At 39.9% G+C, this 22748-nt stretch overlaps 2 protein-coding genes and 1 long non-coding RNA gene across 3 annotated transcripts in view; 1 reads left to right on the top strand and 2 right to left on the bottom strand.

Moving 5' to 3' along the window:
* Window positions 1–10552, top strand: part of SLC18A2 (solute carrier family 18 member A2) — a 38237-nt gene extending 27685 nt beyond the window's left edge. Inside the window, exons 14-16 of the mRNA XM_003787128.3 lie at window positions 434–553; window positions 695–828; window positions 7310–10552. Of these exons, the coding sequence (XP_003787176.1) occupies window positions 434–553; window positions 695–828; window positions 7310–7414 (359 nt within the window). The 3' untranslated portion in view covers window positions 7415–10552. The remainder of the gene's footprint in view (window positions 1–433; window positions 554–694; window positions 829–7309) is intronic.
* LOC111724290 lies at window positions 774–6593 on the bottom strand. Its single transcript, XR_002772608.1, has 3 exons — window positions 6100–6593; window positions 2166–2492; window positions 774–808 (listed from the first exon to the last, which is right to left on the bottom strand). It is a non-coding gene; the product is annotated as an uncharacterized LOC111724290 (long non-coding RNA).
* Window positions 10553–12388: 1836 nt separating the features above from the next.
* Window positions 12389–22748, bottom strand: part of PDZD8 (PDZ domain containing 8) — a 101027-nt gene continuing 90667 nt past the window's right edge. Inside the window, exons 4-5 of the mRNA XM_003787127.3 lie at window positions 19755–19917; window positions 12389–15219 (exon numbers count right to left, since the gene is read on the bottom strand). Of these exons, the coding sequence (XP_003787175.1) occupies window positions 13001–15219; window positions 19755–19917 (2382 nt within the window). The 3' untranslated portion in view covers window positions 12389–13000. The remainder of the gene's footprint in view (window positions 15220–19754; window positions 19918–22748) is intronic.

Below are 22748 nucleotides of genomic sequence, written 5' to 3'. Positions count from 1 at the left end.
GTGAGGCTCAGGGCGGAGGCTGGGGGAGCTACAGTGTGCCAAGTGGCAAGAGAAGAGTGGACCAGAAAACAGTGAATCAGGAAAGCACTGACAGGCCGCAGCGTAGGGCTCCACACAGCCAGTAACCTGCAACCTCACCCCCAAAGATGGGCCATTCAGACAGTGGAGGACAAGGGGAGGCAAGACAGAGGGCAGGCACACAATGTCAGGCAGGACTTGGAGCCCTGTGCTGGGCCCTGGGCCCCAGTCTCAGCGACTTCTACTATGAGTCCTCAGTGAAGGTGCAGTGATTGCATGGAGACTTAGAGGTGGCGACAGGAGGGCAGGAGCAGGAGGTAGTGAGTTTAGGAAGCAGCCCCTGCTCTCCAGCCCACTGTTGGCTCACAGCCTTTTCTGTGCATGTGTCTTCCCCCCCCCACCCACCTGTCCTCAGGAATGGTGGACTCGTCCATGATGCCCATCATGGGCTACCTGGTGGACCTGCGGCACGTGTCCGTCTATGGCAGCGTGTATGCCATTGCAGATGTGGCGTTCTGTATGGGATACGCTATAGGTAAGGACACTGGGTTTCCCCAACAACTCTTTACCTCATTGCAGGACAGATCATGCCTGCTACAATTATTTCAATCTTTGTATGTTTCTGTTTACAAGACATTAGGAAAGACCTTTATCTAATTCTTTTGTTTCCTGAAAGGTCCTTCTGCTGGCGGTGCTATCGCAAAGGCAATCGGATTTCCATGGCTCATGACAATTATTGGGATAATTGATATTCTTTTTGCTCCTCTCTGCTTTTTTCTTCGAAGTCCACCTGCCAAGGAAGAAAAAATGGTAAGAAAAACCTAGGATACATTGAAGCATTTCTTGATCCTGTTAGCACTGTCTTCTGGAGAGTTTTCTCCTGGTTTAATTCTAAAATACTATTTCTGCTGCTTTTGGGCAAAAGCCTCCAAACAAATGGTGAGAGTTGCTGTTTAGTTTGTACCACATAGGGCAGTGACTTCTTTTATTTTTTGCTACTTTTACAGTTATTAAGGATTATGTTTATAAACTTAACAAATGAAATCGTTTTGTGCCTAGATTAGCACCAGTGTAGCTCTTCTGTCAACCAGATATAAACTTGGGTAGTACAATTTGATTTTCGATGGTTCTTGAAAATCTTGGACATAAAGTTTCTGCCTCCTGTATTCACTCCCAATTTAATGCAGTTTGCTTTCCTGCTGATCTTTACATCATTCAGTAATAGTTGGTGTCTTGGTCTTTACGGTATGTAGGATTCTGGAGATCGTTTTAGGGTGTTGTTTTAAAAATGAAAAACCATTGTATGTATAGCACACAGGTCACCACATAGAACTGTTTAATTTATAACTTTATAACCATAATTACAGCCATAGGCAAGGTAAAAAATGTCCCTCTTCTGAACGAGTTAAGATTTATTGATTCTCGACTTGAATTTTGAAATGCGTAACTCATGAAAATCTTTCTAAGGTATTTTCCTTCCCTAGCAAGGAGAAGCTCAGTGGGTCTGATAATTGTTCTTATCTGGTAGTGGTATCGCTGTTTCTGTAAACATCAAATGCTGGTAAATACTCATCTAGCTCAAAGGGGAGTGCTTTGGGTTATGAATGAAAGGGATGAACCAGGAGAAATGGTTATTTTGTGTTTATGAATAGAAAAGATTACGGATGTTTTCTCGGAAGTACATGAGAAGTTCTGACAGTTGAGCTGAACGAGCATTTAGATGTTTTGGGGTTTCCTGAACTGTCCTTTGATGGTTTTCCTCAAAAGTGTATTTAAAGACAAACCCTAAAGTTAGCTTATGTGCAGCCTATGTTTATTTCTTGGGCATTTTTAGATTCATTAATTTATTAAACGTATTTAAAAATACATCACGCACTGGGCACTGGCCCTGCTCTTCCACCCCATACCACCTGCACATGCCTCTGTCAGGCAGGAGACTCTGTACTGGTCTTGGTTTCCTCCTGTGTTGGTGGAGAGGGAACTGACAGCATCTCCCTCAGGGGTGTTGTGAGGAGTAGATGAAAGAATCCCTGCAGGGCTTGGCCCCTGGTCGGGCTCCGCAGATAGGTCGGTATTTCCAACATCACCACACCCTTCCCTCTTGCTTTGAGTGAATTCTCTGGCTTCCTCTGTTAGCCCAGCGTTACCTGAATCTCCTCCCCTGCTTCCCTCTGTGACATGAGAGCTTCTCTTTGCTATACAGACCCCAAAACTGCTGACTGGGCTTCCCTTGCCAGGACACAGACATTAGAGGCTGTTGTGTTATCCATCAGTGGACAGCAGCATGCTGGCTTTTCTGAGGCCTGGGAGGATGTGAACGGGGTCAGAGGACAGGTAGAGGGTGTGTTGGCTGGCCAGCTGCCACGGCCTTCTGCGGATGACAGGCGGGGCCGGCCTCAGCACTGCTCTCCCCGTTTAAGCCAGAGCTTTAGTTCATATGAAAAACAATGCTGAAGGAAGTAGAAGAGACGATCCTGAAAAGCAAAGCAGAAATCACAGGTTTCCAGAAAGCCACTTGCAGTGTAAAATGTCACAATCCTCAATAAGCGCCTCGCAAGAGAAATCATTAAAAACTGCAGAAAATGCCTCTCGTGGCCCATAATTGATGCCCATAATTGAAGGCATCACGTCAGATGGCATTTGGCTGGCACAGTGGTAACATGTGAGGTGGCGGCCACCAGCTGCCGCTACTCATTGTGCAAGCAGAGCAGGAAGAAAATGAGGAAGGCACTAGCACCTAATGACAAGGGGGCATTCAGGTAGGACACGCCACAGAGCGGGGAGGGAGGATCGATTGCTGTGCACTTGAGAAAACCGGTATGACAAGTGCTGGCGTTCAGAATGATTCTTTCATCAGCATCCTGGTAACAAGGTGTTTGGGCTTAAGCTGTTTTATATTGAACAAAAGGCCTGATGTGATTTTCATGGATCACGAAGTCAGAGAATCCTGAACCAGTTGGTGAGCACTGGAGTTTTCCTTCCATTTGGTTTACTGGATCTCTGCTTTTTATAATCTGCTTTTTTAAGTCTAAAAAGTTTGTTACTCAATCCCTCTGCAAGTGTGAGAAGTATCTACACTGCCATTTGAGGACAATGCTGCAGTTATCAGACAGTTACACGGTTGCCCTTAAACTCTCAGAATACCCAGCTGAGAATAGCTGTATCCTGGGATGGATATTTTTTTCCAGGTTGAAGAATTATGTTTAAAGATAGGGCATATTTCTTAATTTTACTCTTGAAGTTTTTAGTTGTTGTGTAGGCAGGAAACTAGGTGGTTTGGGATTGACTGCGCCTTGCTTGTACTGATGGGAGACGTCTGACGGTTGTCCCACAAAGCCCTTCCAGCAACAACTCTGTTTTCTGGATGCTGTGGCTTGGCAAGAATGGGGGGCCCGAGGCTAAGGAGACCAATATGGTCTACATAATAGTATCATCCATTTATAGAAATGGGTCCCTTTGCAGGGTATTTGCATACTGGATACAAAGCGGTGACTGTTTTTTTCCTAGTTATGTTAAAGAGAATAAAATTTTTCTCCTTGGCAGACCTGCCCCTGTCAGCGTCTCCGATCCTTCCATTTGCTCACTTTCCCAGCTTCGTATTTGCATTACCCTTACACTTTGTTTGGTCCAGCGTGTTTGGAGATCATGACTCATGAGCTAGGTGTTTGGCAGGGGCTAGGGTTCACGTCTCAGTACGTTGGCTTTGCTCTCAATCCAAATACCAGGCTCTCCTTTGGACTTTCTCCTCCCCACAGAAGTATGTGGAGAGCTGGTTTAATTTACTGGCCTGTTCCACAGGCCTCCCTCAACTTGTTCCTCATACACTGAACTTAACTGTTTGCTGCTGTTTAGGCCTTTCTTTTCATGGCTGTGCTTTTTTTAAGAGAACAGGGTCTTGCTCTGTTGCTGAAGCTGGAGTGCAGTGGTGGATCATCGCTCACTGTAACCTTGAACTACTGGGTTCGAGTGATCTTCCTCCTTCAGTCTCCTGAGTAGTGAGGACCACAGGTGTGGACCACCATGCCTAGATACTTTTTAAATTTTTTGTAGGGATAGGGTCTTGCTGTATTGCTCAGGATGGTCTCAAACTCCTAGCCTCAAGTGACCCTCCTGTCTTAGCCTCCCAAAGTGCTGGCATAATAGGTGTCAGCCAGTTCACCTGGCTTATTTAATCATGTATAACTTTATATAAAATAGTTTAACTATTTCTAGCACTCCGGGAGGCTGAAACAGGGATCTCTTGAGCTCAGGAGTTTAAGAACCTGGACAAGAGTGAGACCCTGTCTCTACCAAAAATATAAAAAATTAGCTAGGCGTGGTGACACTTGCCTGCAGTCTCAGCTACTCAGGAGGCTGAGGCAGGAAGATTGCTTGAACCCAGGAGTTTGAGGTTGCTGTGAGCAAGGCTGACACCACCACATTCTAACCTGGGCAACAAAGTGAGACTCTGTCTAAAAAAAAAAAAAAAAGGTACAACTATTGCATAATACACCTTTGAATGAAAGTTCAGAAGCCAGGAAGCTAGGTTTTAAAAGCTACAAAACAATGCTTCAAGGGAGAAAACTTCTCTGAAACAGGCTTTTGACAAATACACTGCGTAAATTGACAAATTCTAATCATTTGAGTCTATAGGATGTCAAATAATTTATCAGTCTGACTGAACTTCTTTCCCTGCAGTGCAGTTTTTTGTTGAATTCGCGTATGTGCCCATCCTAGTTCGGGGGGCAGGGGGCTGGTCCTTAGATTAACAAATGCGTATATTCAGGTCTAATGCGGATGAACCAGGAGGTGGCACACCATTACGAGAAAGGAGAGTAACGGCCATCCTTTCTAAGGCTACCTTGCTGCCTGTGGGCACATAAAGGCTGAGGCCCCAGGCCTGGCACTTTCCAGCTGCTGTCTCACCAGATCTCGTCAGATCTGTGTGACGGCCTGGCTGGCTTACTTGGTGTCCTGCTTGGTGAATAACCTGTGCTCTGCTCATCATCACCTCCCCTGCTGTCCATATCCTTTCCATCTTTCCAGGTTCACCTCTCCCATCTAGCTTTCCCTGGTGTTCCTGTCCTCCTCAATGCAGGAGGGTAATTACATTGCTGGGATAGGACCTAAAGGGCACGGACACAGCACGGAGTAGGCGCCCTCTAAGCTGCTGTCAGCTGAATGACTATGCTATAATCTTAGATAATGCCATGCAACTAGGGTAGTGACTTTTTTTTTTTTTTGAGACAGAGCCTCAAGCTATCCCCCTGGGTAGAGTGCCATGGCATCACAGCTCACAGCAACCTCTAACTCCTGGGCTTAAGCAAGTCTCCTGCCTCAGCCTCCCAAGTAGCTGGGACCACAGGCGCCTGCCACAACGCCCAGCTATTTTTTGGTTGCAGCTGTTATTGTTGTTTTGGTAGGCCCGGGCTGGATTCGAACCCACCACCTTAGGTGTATGTGGCTGGCGCCTTAGCCACTTGAGCCACAGGCGCCAAGCTGTAGAGCAGTGACTCTTGAAGCTTGTTGACACCACCGCCATGTGAGGGTAGAGATCTGAAATTTCATTTTAACCTGGTCTGCTCCCCCACACCCCACAGTGATCCTTGGGCATATTTCTTTGAGAATAACTAATTTGGGGGAAATGAGAAATTTAGTTAATTAGGAGGGTTAAGTTTTTGTGTAATCTAGGTAGAATGGTCCTGGTAGTCAAAGTCTATTGCCTTAATTATTTATTTTTAGAACTTGAGCTCTTTGTAAATATCAATTCACTTGGCAGGGAGCATAATGACCAGCAGTTCAATCTGAAGCTGACAATTGGAGCTGGCAGCCTACTTAGAGGGTCAAGGAGGTCCTTATCTTCACATGTCATACAGGCCAATCATTTGAGAATGTCTTGGGAAATGATAAATGAGTTAAGCCCTGGAGTGGAGTCTTATCAAAACTGTGAGACAAGAGCTAGGAGTAATGGCTAACGGACACCAAGATGGGCTGTACTACGCCAGTATCAGATACATTTTAATCCCTTTAGATTTGCAAACTGTACAAAAAGATAATGGGGGAGTAATTCATATGAAAGAAAAAAACCTCTTGGAGACATACCTGATGAGAATTCACTTCAGTGGACATCCAGCGCCATCCTCTGCGCTCTTCCCATCACTGTGGAGTGCTATAAGAGTGGGCTTTGTGCTGAGGCTCCCTCTGCCCCATTTTTAGCCATGCATCCCTTGGTCAAGCCTGTTTTCTCAACTGGCTACAGAGGGTTACAGGCAGTCACTGGGGTATGAACGAGATTGGTTCCATAGGTTTGTTCTTAAATTGAATTTATATGTAAGTTGGAACAGATACATCTACCTATTGCCTGTAGTAGCCTCTGTTGCGAAGTTTGAATTGCACATTAGTTAGATGTTTGTACCTTAGGGGCTGCCTGTACTGTGAAGTTAATATAAGTAAGGTAATATAAAACACTCAGCAGGGTCCTGGCACAATAGATCAGCTTGCTGTTAGCCTAGGTGTGCTTGGTTCAATTTACTTTTAGGAAGAACTGACTGTATATACTTATTGAAAGTGTGGTTTGAAAGCAAAGTATTGCTTTTTGGGGGTCACATTATATTTTAATTTTAAGTAACAGTAAAGAAGGGCATGAGAAGTTCAGGTTCATGCGAAGGAATATATTTTCAAAAAATCAGACATTTGAGATAGAGGACAGCCAGAATTTGGGGAGATGGGGTCTGGAGATCACATTTATGAAAATATAAAGGGCCTAGCTTAAAAAAACACTTTGGGGGCCGTGTCTGTGACAATACCAGAATGAGGTCCACGAATGGAAAGGAGGGAGATGGGTCTTAGGGTAGCCTAAGGTATGTTTCTAATGGGAGCCCTTCCTTCATTAGGGAGAGAGCATGTCTTGTCCTTATAAAATCTCATAGCACAATGAGTCTGCAGACAGCAGGTGTACTGGGTGACCTCTAGGATCCTCCCACTCCAGTTCCAAGATGTAACTCTTTTTAAACCTAATCTGCCCACCCCTGTTCTGCGTGTAAGTTCCCAGAACTGCCTTACGGCCCCAGCAGGGATAAGGAAGATTTGGCAGAGACCACTTCTGCCATTTCCTACTTACTGCCTGGAATCTTCAAGAGTGTAGAACTCCATGTCTCCTAAGCCAGATAACTTGGTGACTGCTCCAAATGACTGGTTAATGCAAATAATTATATATAGCGTTCGAACTAATAATCTTTAAAAACAGTACCTTAAAATTGTCTTATCTTTATGAAACAAGAAGTTAACATGCTTGCACTTTGCTCTCTTTTAGGCTATTCTCATGGATCACAACTGTCCTATTAAAACAAAAATGTACACCCAGAATAATATCCAGTCATATCCAATAGGTGATGATGAAGAATCTGAAAGTGACTGAGACCTTCAAAAGTCATCACAGTATTTAATTGTGTAAAACAGTGTTTCCAGTGAAATGACTCATCCAGACCTGTCTTAGTCATATCATCCATCCCTGGTTAAAGAGGAAAACAACCAAAGGTTATTATTTCTTTTCCATGGTTATGATTGATTGCCAACAGCCTTATAAAGAAAAAGAAGCTTTTCTAGGGGTTTGTATAAATAGTGTTGAAACTTTATTTTATGTATTTGATTTTATTAAATATTATACAATATATTTTGACGAAATAGGTATAGTGTAAATCTATAAATATTTGAATCCAAATCAAATATAATTTTTTAACTTACATTCATGAACACTTGGGCAAAAATCTTGTATTTTTTCTGAATTTTGGTAATGAGTGTTTAAAACTAAAGCACACATTATCTCTGAGACTCTTCTAACAAAGAGAAACTAGAAGGAAATCTGAAAAACAGAATCGATAAGACAGCATGTTATATTAGTCACACTGAATGAGTGTAGTCATTATCAATACAGACATGAATTAAAAGCTAGTTATCTCAAGTATAGAGGACAAGCACTTGAGTCAGTCATCTTTTGGATTTATCCATAAATCTTAAATGGCATTAGTTTTCACCTACCTGGAAAGAGATGGTTGTAAATTATGTTTACATGCCATGTGGTTGGCAGCCGACATAAAGCCAACTAGGAGAAAATACTAAATGTTCTGAAAGCAGAGCTAAGTACTCAAACATATAGTTTTGAACTAGCAGCTTTCCCTTTAAGATGTATATTTGCTTCTTAGCGGAAGAAAGACAATTGAGGGGTGTACGTATGTAACATTGCCAGAGTTGTTTAAGCAAAGTTTATCAACACCTAGTTCAAGTTTCAGAAAAGGAAATTGAATAGGCTAATGGCTGCTCTGCCTTGGAAAATCAGACTATACTATCTTAGACCTGTCTTGCAGGTTATCCAAGTGTTTTCTAGGGATTATTAATTTTAAGTTCTAAAATTATTTTTTAGACTTCCTGAAAGTTATGAAAACAGACTTTTAACAAGGATGGGAGGGACACAATTGTGTTTAGGAAAACAGGTTAAAAAAAAAAAAAACAGGGTGGTGGACTCATCCCTTTTCACAGGCAGAAAAGAAAAACCAAACATCTAAAAAATATGTTAATGTGTCATCTAGTGGGCAGTGTAGTGTAGTTTTTTTCTAGGCATGAAAACATTGATGTGCCTTTTCAGTGCAACAGCAGATACCATTAGTGAACAGTGTCGGTTTTTGTTGTTTTGTATGAGATATGACTGGAGTGTGAAGATGTCTCAAATAATACTTGTTCATTCTGCAGTTCTGTCATCAGAAACAAAAATTAATTGAATGTCAGTTTTGTTAAGCTAGAATTAATTGTGTTTGTGTTAACTTGGACATCCAGGAGCAAAGAACTTTAGAACAAAGACTCCTCAACTTTAGGACTATTTCTTACTCTCTAGGAAAGTAGCTAATACTTTTTCTGCTTCATAAAGCTTCCATGGTTTGGAGTCTGGTCTCCAAGTGCAGCGTGTTGGAAGCAAACAAGCTTCCTACTCACTTATTTGCACTGGGTAATTTAACACAAGTTGGCTATTTTGCAAGATGGCACTGGAGGAACTCTTAATATGGCTAAAATAAAAAGGCAGGGCAGTTTCTACTTCTGTAGGGGGAGAGCCTTAAAGAATGTGCTACCAATTGGTTCTTTTTGAGGGTTTCTGATTCTCCTTGCCCGGAATACAATTTTCTGTTTGCCTTTAAGGTTCAGCTTCTGTATGAATGACTGGCAGAAGCAGGCCTGCTATTGATCCCTTGGGTTAAACTATGTATCAAGTTTTCAGAACTGTTTTGGGAGCAAAGGATAGGTTGTATCTGAGAAAAAGGTCTTATATGACTGATATTCTGCATTAGCAAGACTGAAAAAAAATTTTTTAAAAAATGTATGTATCAGAACAAAGAACATACAGCAATCTGAACATGTATTTTTTGAACAGAGGTGGTTTTTATGTTTGTACCTGGTAATACCGACAAGGTAGCACTGAATATTCAACTCTTTCCTTTGACTGCTATTATCTATCCAAGTCATGTCTGAGCTAGTTTACTTAATAAATCTTCTCAACATTGGACTGGGCCAGTTTGTGTTGTATATACACCAGACATAGGTGCTGGAATAAAGTATCTAAGGTGGTATCATTTTGACTGTGGATATTTAATTTAAAACTATTCTGTGCTTGCAGGCATCAAGTAAAACTACTCAAGGTTAGTTTGCCCGTATGTTTTGGCTTTCCACAACTGTTTTTAGACTGAAATATGTAATGAGCCACACTATGTCAATGTGGAAAATACCAGTAAGTCATCCTTGCATCTGTAAACTTATTGTTGTCCTGATTGTTTTGAACATGTAAACTGTATTTTAAAAAGTAACATCCAACCATCTCACATTATAGTGCTTAGCCTGGTTTCTGTAAAACCTTTGGAATGAGGGACATTCTGAATGGCATACTTGTATGTATCTTCCAGGGATAAAAGCCCACAACTTTAGATCTTAAAGGGAAGCATGACTCAAAAGGGATTGGGGGACTGCCCACTCTTTTTCTGTAAGGGAAGCTGTTTATCTCAATTAATAATACATTTTTAGTGAGTTAAAATTTACTCTAATTTTAGAGGACTTAATATTTTATTCTTTATTCTATTACTGTTAGTAAGGGCCAAATATTTTTAAATTGCTTTTAAAAAATCCAGATGTACTTAAATTTAGAATTTGACAGAACTTCCAATATTCTAAAGCTGTATGTTCTCCTCCCAGAGTCACAAAATACCCACACAGTATTTCAGTCTCATATGTCAACATATGATATTGAGGGAATGTAAGGCTTGCTATGAGGAAATGGGCCTATTAGTTATGACTGCTAAAATGCTGCTCAGCCTGACTGTCCAACTTGGCCATTCAGATCTAAATGCCAGTGTAGAAAATACACTTTGAATAATCTAATTACTAATATACAGCAGAGGCAAACCTATAAATGTGATAATCCACAGGTTAAGGAAATAATGAGAAAAAAATTAACACTTGAGCAGTTTGCAAAATAGCAGTTCATTTAGCAAAAGTGAACTTTGATAAGCTTGTCTGCATGACCAAATTATACCAGAGGATAATTCCATAGAGATGTAGCAATCACTTTTTAGATGTTATCAAATGAAGATATTCTTGTTTTCTGTGGTAGTCTTTATTATTTTTGAGCTATTGATAACATAGCGTGGCAGCAAGATTACATAAGTAATGTAATATAATACAGCTTTTTCATTGAAGCCTTATACCTTACTGTACTCTAGGCCACCTGGAATGTTTCCCCCCTGCACTAAGTAAACTGTAATGCTTCTACTGTCTCTCCCTGTAGATATAAAAATATTGCACTACATTAAAGGTGTATTTTACAAATATCCTTAGCAGCATTACTGAGCTTTCCATAATTATGGTTCTACAGAGTTAAATACTTTGAAATATGAGTAGATTCTTACGAAACCAACGTTTTGCATTATTTCTATAGTTCTTTCAGATGCATCAGTTTCAGCAGCATGCCTGGATATCACTAAAACATCCATGGTTTAATCAGTAAACACTAGTCACTTATAGAAACTCCACCTTCCAGGTTATCAATGGTTAGTTATTTTTTATAGGATGAAATGTGGTTATACATTGGGGCAGATTGTTTAAAGCGTATGTTTATGGAACAACATTTTAGTTTTCAGGGAATTTGGTGTGTAAAGTTTTCTATAGCAGTGCTCATGCTTATAAACTTGAGCAAGGAAGGTATTTAATGTCTCAATATTTCACTTAAAATAACAGGCATGAGAGCTGGCTATTGATTTTTAAAGTAGAGTTAACTTTTGCAACCTCAAAAATGTCTTTCTAAACAGTACCTTTTATTTGTATAGCTTTCTACTGTTCAAAGCACTCTGGAGTCATGCTGTTGTCTTTCTTACAGTAATCAAGTGAGGCAGAGTTTTTATTATTCCCATTTTGGAGATGGGGATAGTGAGGCATGGAGCCCTTTTGTAACTTGCACAGTTCATAAATGGAAGAACTTGAATTTAAACTCATACATAGAGTTCTGGACTACAGACCTGGACCACAATCATATTTTAATATTACGCTATACCTTTCCTGCCAACCATAAAAGCTATTCCATCTAGTTTAAAATGCATGTCAGTGACAGAGATTATCAGTCATCTTAGCAGTTACCTATGCAAGGGGAAAACATACACATCTATTTTACAGGTATATAATAGCCCACAATTTTAAGGTATACCTCTTAAACAGAGGTCAAGCTTACACATTTTCCCTCAGCCACGTGTTTACTGGGACCTAGTATCAGAGTGGATCTTCATTTTCAGACAACTGGTCCCAACTCCTGTGTATCTATCCTGTTTTTATTTGTCTTTCATTTCTTAACTAATAAAGATAGTCTGAACTCAAGAAGTATTCAGAATGATCAGCATTCCTAAAGCCTATAAGATAGACAAAGCAATCAATGTATTTTGCATGATTCCTCTCCTTCACAAACTCATACATGAAAATGTTTCTAAAACAAATCAGCCAGAACTAGTTATCTACTGCAGTCATTTTAAGAACAGTCCTCTGAAACTTGAAATATCCTTGCACATGCTTTATTTCCTGTGGGAGAACTGAAGATGAAAAATAGTCGTGGAGATTTAGAACTTCCATTTAAAAGGAAAGCATCAACATTTTAAAAGATTATATTTTAAAATCCCACTGCTTACTGTTTTTCAGTAATTAAATCTTGTCACCCTCTCTAATTCTCAACCAAGTGCATTCTATATTCCCTATTACATTTTATTTTTCAATCCAAGTTCTTCAAAATGAATCACCATACTTACTATGCTTCAGTTGCATAAAAGCTTTAGAAAAAAACTTCACAGAAGCATTGAAAGCAAGCAGTATGTGTAAATTATTTTTTTACTAAATCAGCATAACAGACTAAAGCTGCAGCATGTGCTTTCATGTTACATTTGGCAAAAACAAAAAGCTCCCCAAGACCCCCCAAATAACAAAAATCTCAAGCAAGTAGAGATGACAAACTTCATAAAAGAAAAAGATTCAAAACCTGTTCCCTCAATGATTGCTGTTGTCAATTTGGGCATGCAGCAAATTTGTAAAAACCATGATAGAAATGAAGGTATTTCAAGAACCCAGACAGTATGCTACTTAACGCTAATTCAGAAACGAAGAGGAAGGAAAATAACCTAATGAGACATTACACATACATAAACATGAAAAGTTAGCTTACATAATTAGAAAAAGTTAAAAATAAATTAGTAAAAATAAATTCCCAGTATAAACCCAAAAAGCATCGCTATAAATGCAATCCAAAACAAACCAGTTAGTGAGCTGGCCATGTTTTTGCTGGAAAACAACCTTTTTCGTTCTTGTTCTTACACAAGCAAGTTGATTGTGCAGCAGGAGGCCAAAGTGCTTTCTAAGAGGATTTAAATGTGGTTTTATCTGTGGTGTATTAAATGCAACTTTCCCCCAATCATTTGGAAGTTTAAATAGAGTGTCACACAGACTCAGATGGGCCAAATAAGTCATCTGATATGCTGCTGAATGGCTGAGCGTCTATTAGTTGGCTTAGTTCGTTATCAAGGTCTTCTTCTGTATCATCTGTGTACTTGCTCATTTTTTTTGAATGCTGGTCTAAAGACAGACTTTCTAAAGTTTCTATATCTTCTATGCCTGCTCTGTAGTGGATCATAAGAAGTGTGAGAGCTTGTAGTCTTTCACCTGATTTAGCCAAAGCAGCAGAAAGAAGTGATTTTTTCCTTGTATCAGTTGTCTCCTTTTCTTCTCTAACAAGGGAATTATTGTGTTCCAGCTCCTGATCAATTTCATTCTGTAGTTTATCCAACATGAACTCCAGTTTCTGGATCCTTTCCTCTGTTGGCAAGCCCCTGTACAGATCACGACCGATTTCTTTAACTGCGATGAAGACGCTGTCATCCAGGCCACCCTCCTTTCTCACTAACTTTATTCCTGTGCTGCTTCCCCGTTTAGAAGGACTGTTTGGACCACAGACCTCTGTGTCACTGCCTTCGTTGTCTGACGTGTTGGGTGTGTGTTTTGGTGAAGGTTCTACAAGATCAGTTCCTGGTTCAGAAAGGCGAGTTTTAGAGACTGGACGCAAATTTAACAGACGAGAGCTAGTATTGATAATATGCCTCGTCAAGCCTGTCGTTTTATTAACTGACTTGTTAGCTTCAGCATCTACGCGAGGTGGCAGGCCTAAAAGGGTTTCCTGTCCCTCCAGCCTAAGGTTTTTCAGGGTCCTGTCTATCCGCCTATCAGTTGACCCACAAAGAGGAGTCTCAGCTAGACATTTTTCTTGACATTTTTTATGGCAAACATAAGCACAAAACATACATTGGGAAGCAGCTTTAGTCCAAACTTTTTTCTTGCAGTAATCACACCAAGTTGGGTTCTGGAACTGAGTATCCTGGAAACTGTGTTTATTTTCTGTCAGACCCATCTGTCCAACAAAGGGCTCCTCTTTAGGGAGAGCAGCAACTTCTTCAACCAAATGGGGCTCTTTTTCTTTCTCTGTGTTAGTAACTATATGGTGGTCTGATTCTCCTTCTTTCAGATATTTGAAGTGAATGGTAATGTCACCAAAGCAGAATTTGTCATTGAATCCCTTCTGCATACTGAGATTTCGTAGTGAAGTTCTAGTGACTATAGCTTTAGGTGCGGGGGCTTCCAGTCTGAATTTTGAAAGGTATTCCATGTTTGATGTAGCAAGGCATCCTAAAGCTACTTCTTCAAGTTTTAAACTAACATGCCCCAAACAGATGAGACCCCCCAACTTAAAAGGATCCCTGCACCACAGTGCAATGTTTAAGTACCTGTGGCTGGCTTCTATGTCAAACAGACAGGATGCTCTTGTCCATTTTCCTAGCTTATTACGATAAAGAACTTCTGAAGATTCCCATGTTTGACGGTCGTCAGAACTGTCTTTAGTAGGATAGGAACTTTCCGAAGTAAAATCTTTACCCACTTCCTGCTTTGTGAAGAACTGCTTACATGAAGCTCCATCGTCCATGTGATCTACATTTTTTGCTTGCTTTTCAGCAGGTTTGTCTGCAGGAGGAGGAGGAGGAGGCGGCGGCAGCACCTTCTCTGGCTTTTCGAGAACAACATCTGGTTCTGCCTGACTTGGGGCATCGGTGGAAGGCAAAGGGACTTTTATTTGTGGTCTTGGTGGCACAGGTGGCTTAAAGGTGGATCCTTGGGCGGGTTTTGACACTTGTGCTGGGTCTGTTACCTCAGAAGTTTTTAGGGGTGAGGGTTTATTTCCTTCTTTAGATGGAATCTTTGGTGGTGGTGGTGGTGGTGGGTGACTTCCCCCAACTAATTTGCGGTTTAAAACTGGTGATATAGCTCCAAGGGGTTTGAGAGAAAGTGTTGTTGGAGTACGTTTGGGACTATGACTTAATGACTGTGCCTCATCTTTGAACTCATTTTGTGCCCTGACATCACTTGCCAAGTCTTCAAATTCAGAATCCAGCTCTTTATTTTCAGCATCTATTGCCAGTCCAGTAGTTTCCTCTTCATAAACTGGTTGGCATGAGCTTGACAAAAAGTTTTCTTCCAACTGCCCCAGATTATCCTGCAGCATTGCCCCTTGATTGCTCTGGCCCACCGGCCTCTCGTAGTACACCAGGACCCGCTCGCCAGCCTGCTTGATGAGCTTCAACACTTGCAGTGTCGATGTAATTTTCACACCTGGTTGAAGATTTTAAAATGGAAAAGCTGTGAACTACTGCAATAAAATCTGCCTACATTTGTTAAATATAATTGCCATTGCCTCTGATCATTTAACTAATGGAAGTGTGATAGGAAAATCTCAAAAATATTTTATGTGGCTCTGGATCAGTCAGTGTACTGATTTTCAAAACCTTAATGTGCTGATATCGTGGAAATGATTGCCTTTCAAATCAGAGGGTGACAAACTCCCTAGAGTGCTAAGCTGCTAACTCTGTTTCCCATTCCTTCCTAGGTTAAATGACATTTTTCAATTTGAACTGAGAAAGTGAACAGAGTGAGACCTATTTAAAATGACTGTATTAATGGGTAAACTAGATGTAGAATGATGGGAAGCTGTGACTCTAACTGAAGGAAATTCTAAGAGACTCCAGATTACAAAATATGTGATAAATGATTCAAATTAAGAGAACAATGCTTGGAATAAATGCAGCAAAAGTCTATAAATAGGAATCTTTTATAGATTCTGTTTATTAGTCCCACCCGTCAAACTCATCTTTTTTTAGGAAGGACCAGAAGGAACAAGGGATAAATTGCTTTAAAGTTAAACAAGTTGATAACTATCTGCATCTATAATACCTTAAATTTTATCATAATTCTAATTGTTACATTAACATAGTTTAAAATGCAAAAGGTACAAGATGATGTACAGTGAAATATCTCCTTTCCACCTCTATCCTCGAGCCATATCGTCCCTTTCTTTAGGTAGCCAATATGAGCAACTTCTAGAGATAGTCTAGGTGTTAGCATTTAAATGCTGGGTTTGTTTCCAGACCCTCTACCCACCCTCCCCAAAACAGCACTTACTCAAGTTACTCCTTTATGAAGGACTTAGAGGAAGGTGAGAAATGTTCTTGGGTTTTCCAAAGATCTTAGGGCCATCCTAAATAAATCAAAGTAACATCAGCCCCTTCTAATAACCTCACTATTTAGAGTTCCTCAATCTTTGCTCTCTCCTACTTCAGCTGCCTGAGAAGAGCAGGCTTTAATCTGGTCATCACTAGATCACTAAACTTTCCACATCAAAGAGCTTCCATTTTCAATTACTCTCACTGATGACAGTCTCCTATTTTTCATCTTTTATAATCCTGTCTGCAAACTGAATGTAATTTTAGGCAATTTACTGGCCTTTTTCATGGTCTTGATCTCAGGATACCACCTGCTTTTCTACCCAAGTCTCAAGATGACAGTGATGTTCTCACCAATATTTTGATTCTCTAGTCTAACCCTTTCCTCTTCTACCATATACCGGTCTTTGTGATCTCCAGCTTTGCCATCCCCACAACTCCTCTTTCCCACTTCAGCTCAACACCTGGATTTAGCAGCCAGTCACGCCGTCCATCTTCAGCAAGGTGTTCAGTGCTGCATAGCACTCCTCTGACTGGTCTCTGAACAACTAAGTCTCTAAAACACGGCGACTTTTCCTGCTCCCCTAAAACCCACCCTCCTTATTCTTCACTTTGCAGATGATGACGCCTTGCTTACCAAAACCATCAACATGAAGTTACCTTTTCTTCCTGCTGCTAATTTTTACTATCTTATTTCAGAGGAAGAAATGTCCCTACATTTGTATATATTCCTTAGTTTCCATGACACTGCACTGAATGGGTTCTGATCATCTCTCCTCTGCTACCTTTTGCCCCACCTATGCCACCTGCTGCTTATGTTACCAAGGCTTGTTTGTTACTTGGTCTCGCCACCATTTTTGCTCTCTCCCTGCTAATCACAGCCACTCCAGTAGTTTCAAGAACTGCCAACTTTTCTTTGGTTAGTTTCTGCTCTTCACTCTAGTCCTACCTTTCCAACTTTTGGACATCACACCACCTAGATGTTTTGACAGCTCCATTTTCAGCACAATTAAAAACCCTTCTTTGACTGTCTCATCTTCTGCTCTCACTACTATGAATCAAGTAGCCATTCTCAGGCAACCCCATTTGAATCCTGGAGATAGCTGACTCCCCAGATCTATTTAGCTGTCAATTCTAACTCACATCTTTAGTCTATTTCCCTTCCCTGTTCAGATCCTCCTGAGCACTGGCCTCAACGATAGTAATAAACCGTCCTTAACTGTAGTCCCTCACTCAGACCTTTCCTACTTGAATCACCAAACGTACTGTTGCCCAATTTCCCTAAATTCTAGCCTACAAACTCATCATCCTGAAACTCAGAACTTTCTAATATGGCTTGTCCAGCCTTAACTTCTGCTATTTCCCTCTAATTACGCTCTGTTCCAGCAAAACTATAGCTTGACATATGCAAAACTAAAAAATGAATCCCTCTAAATGATCTGTAGAAGGCAAAAACTTCAACTCTGGATTTTTTATTTTTTCCAGATAGTGTCTCACTCTGTCACCTTGGCTGAGGTGAATGGTATTATCATGGCTCACTGCAACCTGACACTCCTGGACTCAAGCAATCCTCCTGCCTAAGCCTTCTGAGTAGTGGGGACTATACACGTGTACCACCATGCCTGGCTAATTTTACTGTTTTTTGTAGAGACAGGGTGTAACTCTTGCTCAGGTAGTCTCGAACTCCTGACCTCAAGTGATCCTCCCACCTCAGCCTTCCAAAGGGCTTATAGCCACTGTACTCTCTCTGAATCCATTTTTTATGACCCAGATGTCTGCTCCCATCTCATCTCTTTCTCAGTCATCAGGTGCTTTATGATACGGCCACATACCTCTCAGGGCTGAATCATCTGAGTCCGGATTTTTCTTTTGGAATATTTCAAATATACTCAAAAGTTGAGCAAACAGTAAAAGGAACTCTACTAATGAGCTTCAAAGATAACATTTTACCAAATCTTACTTCAACTATCACCAATCCCTTATTATTAAATATTTAAAAAACTATAAAATTTTCTTGAAAAATACCCATTGACATAGAGCAAAGTTTATGACACATTAAAAGAAATAATGACCTTTACATAAAATACATAGTAAGATTTCAATTTGTTTTCTGGAGTTGAAGCAGGGGATATGTATTTAAGTATAAATGAAAAGCCAGGAAGGAGACATAAAGTTTTTTGGTTATGGTCCAAGTTTTTAAACATGAATGTGCAGCTCAATAAATATCTATTTTTTTTTACAAATATTACAAATGATGTGAAGGGATTATTTTTGGTTTTTTACTTTGCATATATTTATATCATTTATATTACTTGGATTTTTGTATTAGTTTTGATAACAAGTATTTACTATTGTGTATTTGAAACAACTCGCCCCAAAAAGGACATAAAAAAGAAGAAAAAATTAATATCATCCTATAGGTAAAACCAAAACAGTGTTATGTGTAGACATAAGAAATTTATAGTGAACTATAGTTTTAGTGGCAAGAGATTTCTGCAGTTATTTTGTTATTAATTATAGAATAAAGGAGGTCTACATCTAGGCCCCTCCTCAGTGCTAGGTATCAGAATCAGCAGCATGTGGGAGCTTGTTACAAGTGTAGACCCTTGGGCCCACCCCAAGACGACTGAATGAGAATGCACATTTCACATCATGTCTGGGTGACTGGCATACATGTGAGAATCTGAGAAGCACAGCTTATGCCTTGATGGGAGCAATTTCCACGTGAAATTGTTAACTTGGCGGGGCTCCCAGGTGTGCAGCAATCATTTGCCTTGTATTACCATCAGGATGGGTTTGAATCAAAGACACAGTTTGTTTGACGTGTAACCAAGCGTAATTGCTCCTTGGTTTGGGAAGTGCTCTACCTTATTGTCTTAACTGTGAAAGAACCAATCACATTTGCCTTAAAAGATTAACTGTGACCAACCACGCATTCAGGAATCCCTCAACAAGCCTAGGATGGGTGGAGCAGGTACTGCAAAGGTCTGAAAAGGAAGGGACTTACCCCCTCACTGTGCACATGGAGTTCCACTACTTGGACAAATAAATATAAGGACATAATCTGCATATTGACAGAGTTTTTATTGTTGCTGGTTAACAATCCAACTGATAGGAAGGCATGCAAGTGACATGTTTCCACCACTAATTTGGGCTAAACTCTGAATAACAACATACTAACAAATGGCTATGCAGACAGTTAAGGCCACAGGACAGTTCCAGTGGGCCTTGTAGGACAAGGAATATTAGTTCCTCTCCTCTTCCTTATCTAGTCCTGATTGAGGTGGATAGTAGTGCTAACACTGCCAATTTTAGGCTTAGAGTGGTAGAAGGGTGACCATTCATGTGCCCTTATTTTAACATTCAATAAAAAACAAACAGAGGAGCAGAAGGTGGGAAGGGGAAGGAAATTAGAGAGATTATACAAAAATAGTTTAATGATAAAATATCTTAAAGATTTCATTAGGACTAAAATGGTATATATGTTTTAAAAGTATTTTGAGGTCTCCTTCAGATTTTTACTTATAACAAAGTCATTACTTTTCCATGTTCATATTATAGAAATAAGGAAGAAGGAAGGGGGAAACCCTATATCTACTTTCTAGCTTATCTGTAAATGTGAAGTATATTGCACATTAGCATAATTACCTCCAATAGCAATAAGTCGATCTCCCCGCTGAAGACCTGCGATTTCGGCAGGTGAGTTTGGGGCCACAGTTTCTATTATGACGTGCCCAGCATATCCATCAGTTGACTGGACAAGACGAAGTGTAAGTCCGACACTTTGCAAATTCCCTTTTATTAATTCAACCTTTGATAAAGGGGAAAAAATGAAAGCATTTTCAATGGATTCATAGTAGTGGAGTGAGAACAGTAACATCGTGAGAGCAGCAGGGATGCTCACTATTTGTTACAATAAAGATTTCTTCCCACCCAAAATATTCTTAGACTACACATTCAAGTTAAACACTTTGTCTTCAATGTGTCTTATTAAAGATGGACTCTATGCTTATTGTAGAAAATCTGAAATACACAGAAAGGCAAATGGAAAGAATGCCAGTCCCAATCATACTGTCTAGAACTATTGTTAATATTTTGTTTGTATTTTCAATTACATATTTTAACATAAAATTGAGAACTGTCTCAAAGCTGAAACATTGTGAATATAATTATGTTTTGAATATAATATATACATATTTTGAGACAGTCTCACTCTGTTGAACTCCGGTTGAGTGCCGTGATGTCACAGCTCATATAAGGTGACCAGATTTTAACATTGGTAAAGTGGGACACTATTGACTGGGGGGCCGTGGGGGGGGAGTCTGACAACAATGCAAATTTTGATAAGCAGTTCTCGATAATCACTTCTCAACAATTTTTATTATTACAGTTTAACATTATAAAATAACAAAAATAATATAAAATTCATATCCTGGCGAAATAGCCACATGGCAGCCGAAAACCATATATTCCCTTATTGTTCTCCTGTCCCTTCATGCATTCTTTCCAAAAATTGGGACTTGTTTAAGATGCCGTGGGATGTGGTTGTGACAAATTGTTAAAAATTGGGACTGTCCTGCCAAAAATGGGATGTCTGGTCACCCTAAGCTCATAGCAAACTCAAACTCTTGGGCTCAAGTGATTCTCTTGCCTCAGCCTTCCGGGTAGCTGGGACTACAGGCGCCCACCACAATGCCGGGCTATTTTTTTTTAAAGACAGAGTCTCACTTTGTCACCCTGGGGTTGAGTGCCATGGTATCACAGCTCACAGCAACTTCAAACTCTTAAGGCACAACCGATTTTCTTGCCTCAGCCACCCATGTAGCTGGGACTACAGGCACCCACCACAATGTCCGGTTATTATTATTATTATTATTATTTTTTTGAGACAGAGTCTCACTTTGTCGCCATGGGGTTAAGTTCTGTAGTATCACAGCTCATAGCAACCTCAAACTCTTGGGCCCAAGCAATTCTCTTGCCTCAACCTCTCAAGTAGCTGGGACTACAGGCGCCTGCCACAACACCTGGCTATTTTTAGAGATGTGGTCTTGCACTGGCTCAGGCAAGCCATCCGCTTCCGCCTCCCAAGTGCTGAGATTACAGGTGTAAGCCACTGCGCCTGGCCCATGTTTACACATATTCTGCTCAGAATAAATCTTTAAATTATTTTACAGAGTTTGGGTTCTTTTCCTTTGATAACACCACATTCCTACAGTTGACAAGAATTAAATCAGTTTTTACTGAGCTCAATTACAGGCATTTTACCAAATACTCTACTAATATCCAAATATATCACTGTCTGCATGGCTTAAATGTATAAATCCCACTTAGCTAGAAATTCAATCTTCCTATCTAATGATGTTGACTGGTGTTAACTAAAATAAAATGCTAAGGCTCTAACCCCCTCACCCACTGGCTGACTAAATGAATCCCAGCTTGGCCAAGGGGATACTGTAAAACTGAGTTGCTAGGAGATCAGACATGTCTCCCTTCTTGGAGACCTAAACTCATCAAGAGGCCTAAAGCTATGCAAGACACACTAGCAGGTCCTCAATATACATAGCAAGCTACTTGAAAAACAATGCATGCCTTTCATATATTGACTTATGACTTTATCTGTGATTCCTATCTCCCTGAAATGTATAAAACCAAACTGTAATCCAACCACAGTCTGCTCCCTCTAGGCTTCTTGGTTGTGGCTCTGGGACATGGTCCTCAAATTTGCCTCAGAGTAAACCTCTATTTTAGAGTATGGCTTCTTTTCCACTGACACTGGTAAAAGAAACCTATTGGAACTTATTCTTTAATTTGGGTACTACTAGTTTTGGTAAAGTTTTTATTTTAAGGAAAATCTTTATTTATTTTTTTACTTTTAGATTAGTATGAAGGTACAAATGTTTAGGCTGCTGTTTTCATTTCTAAGGTAAAGTTCAAGTTGTAGTTGAGTCCTTCATCTTAATATTATGCTTGAAATGGCAAATGTGGTCAAATTTTAGATTCATTGAAGGTTTATGAAACATAAAACTCCTCCAAAAAATTTTGTGCTTAAATCTCCCCAAACATCTCTTTGTTCATACCTTAAGGCGTGGCAAATAATTACCAAGCAATGTTAATCAGAGCACTTTAACAGTGCCCTTAAAGGTACGTTCTCTCAATCTGGGAACATCAGTATGTATATTCTTTAATATAAAGATGCCAAAATTTAGATTATAAATTTTTCTAATTATAGGAGGTGAAGGGTAGCAAATCAGTAAAAACTCAGTCTGAGTACTATCTAGTATAGTAGAAATGTATGAGTCTGAGTACTATAAAGTTTAAAAATTAACACCTGGATTTACAGTGTGATCTTTGTGATTCTTTGCTCTTAAAAGTCAAATGGAGGTTTATAGGATGGGATTGAGAACTGAACTGAGATTTGTGTTATTAGTGTACGTTAGTACTTGTGTTTCTTAATTTATTTTCTACTAACAAACCATATTTTTCTCTTTGCTTTCTTAGTTCAAATTATATTAGAAATAAATGTTCCAGATGAAAAGAGAAAGAAACTTTTCAGTAGGAATAATCAGGGCAAATACTAAATTATCTCCTTTTCTCCCTCATTTTTACTATTGATCATTAGCAAATACTCTTAATTTTGCACTT

The sequence above is a fragment of the Otolemur garnettii genome, unplaced genomic scaffold, assembly GCF_000181295.1.
Source record: "Otolemur garnettii isolate 467f Iridium unplaced genomic scaffold, OtoGar3 scaffold00021, whole genome shotgun sequence".
Classification (NCBI taxonomy): Eukaryota; Metazoa; Chordata; class Mammalia; order Primates; family Galagidae; genus Otolemur; species Otolemur garnettii.
This window is presented reverse-complemented; position numbering and strand designations above follow the sequence as displayed.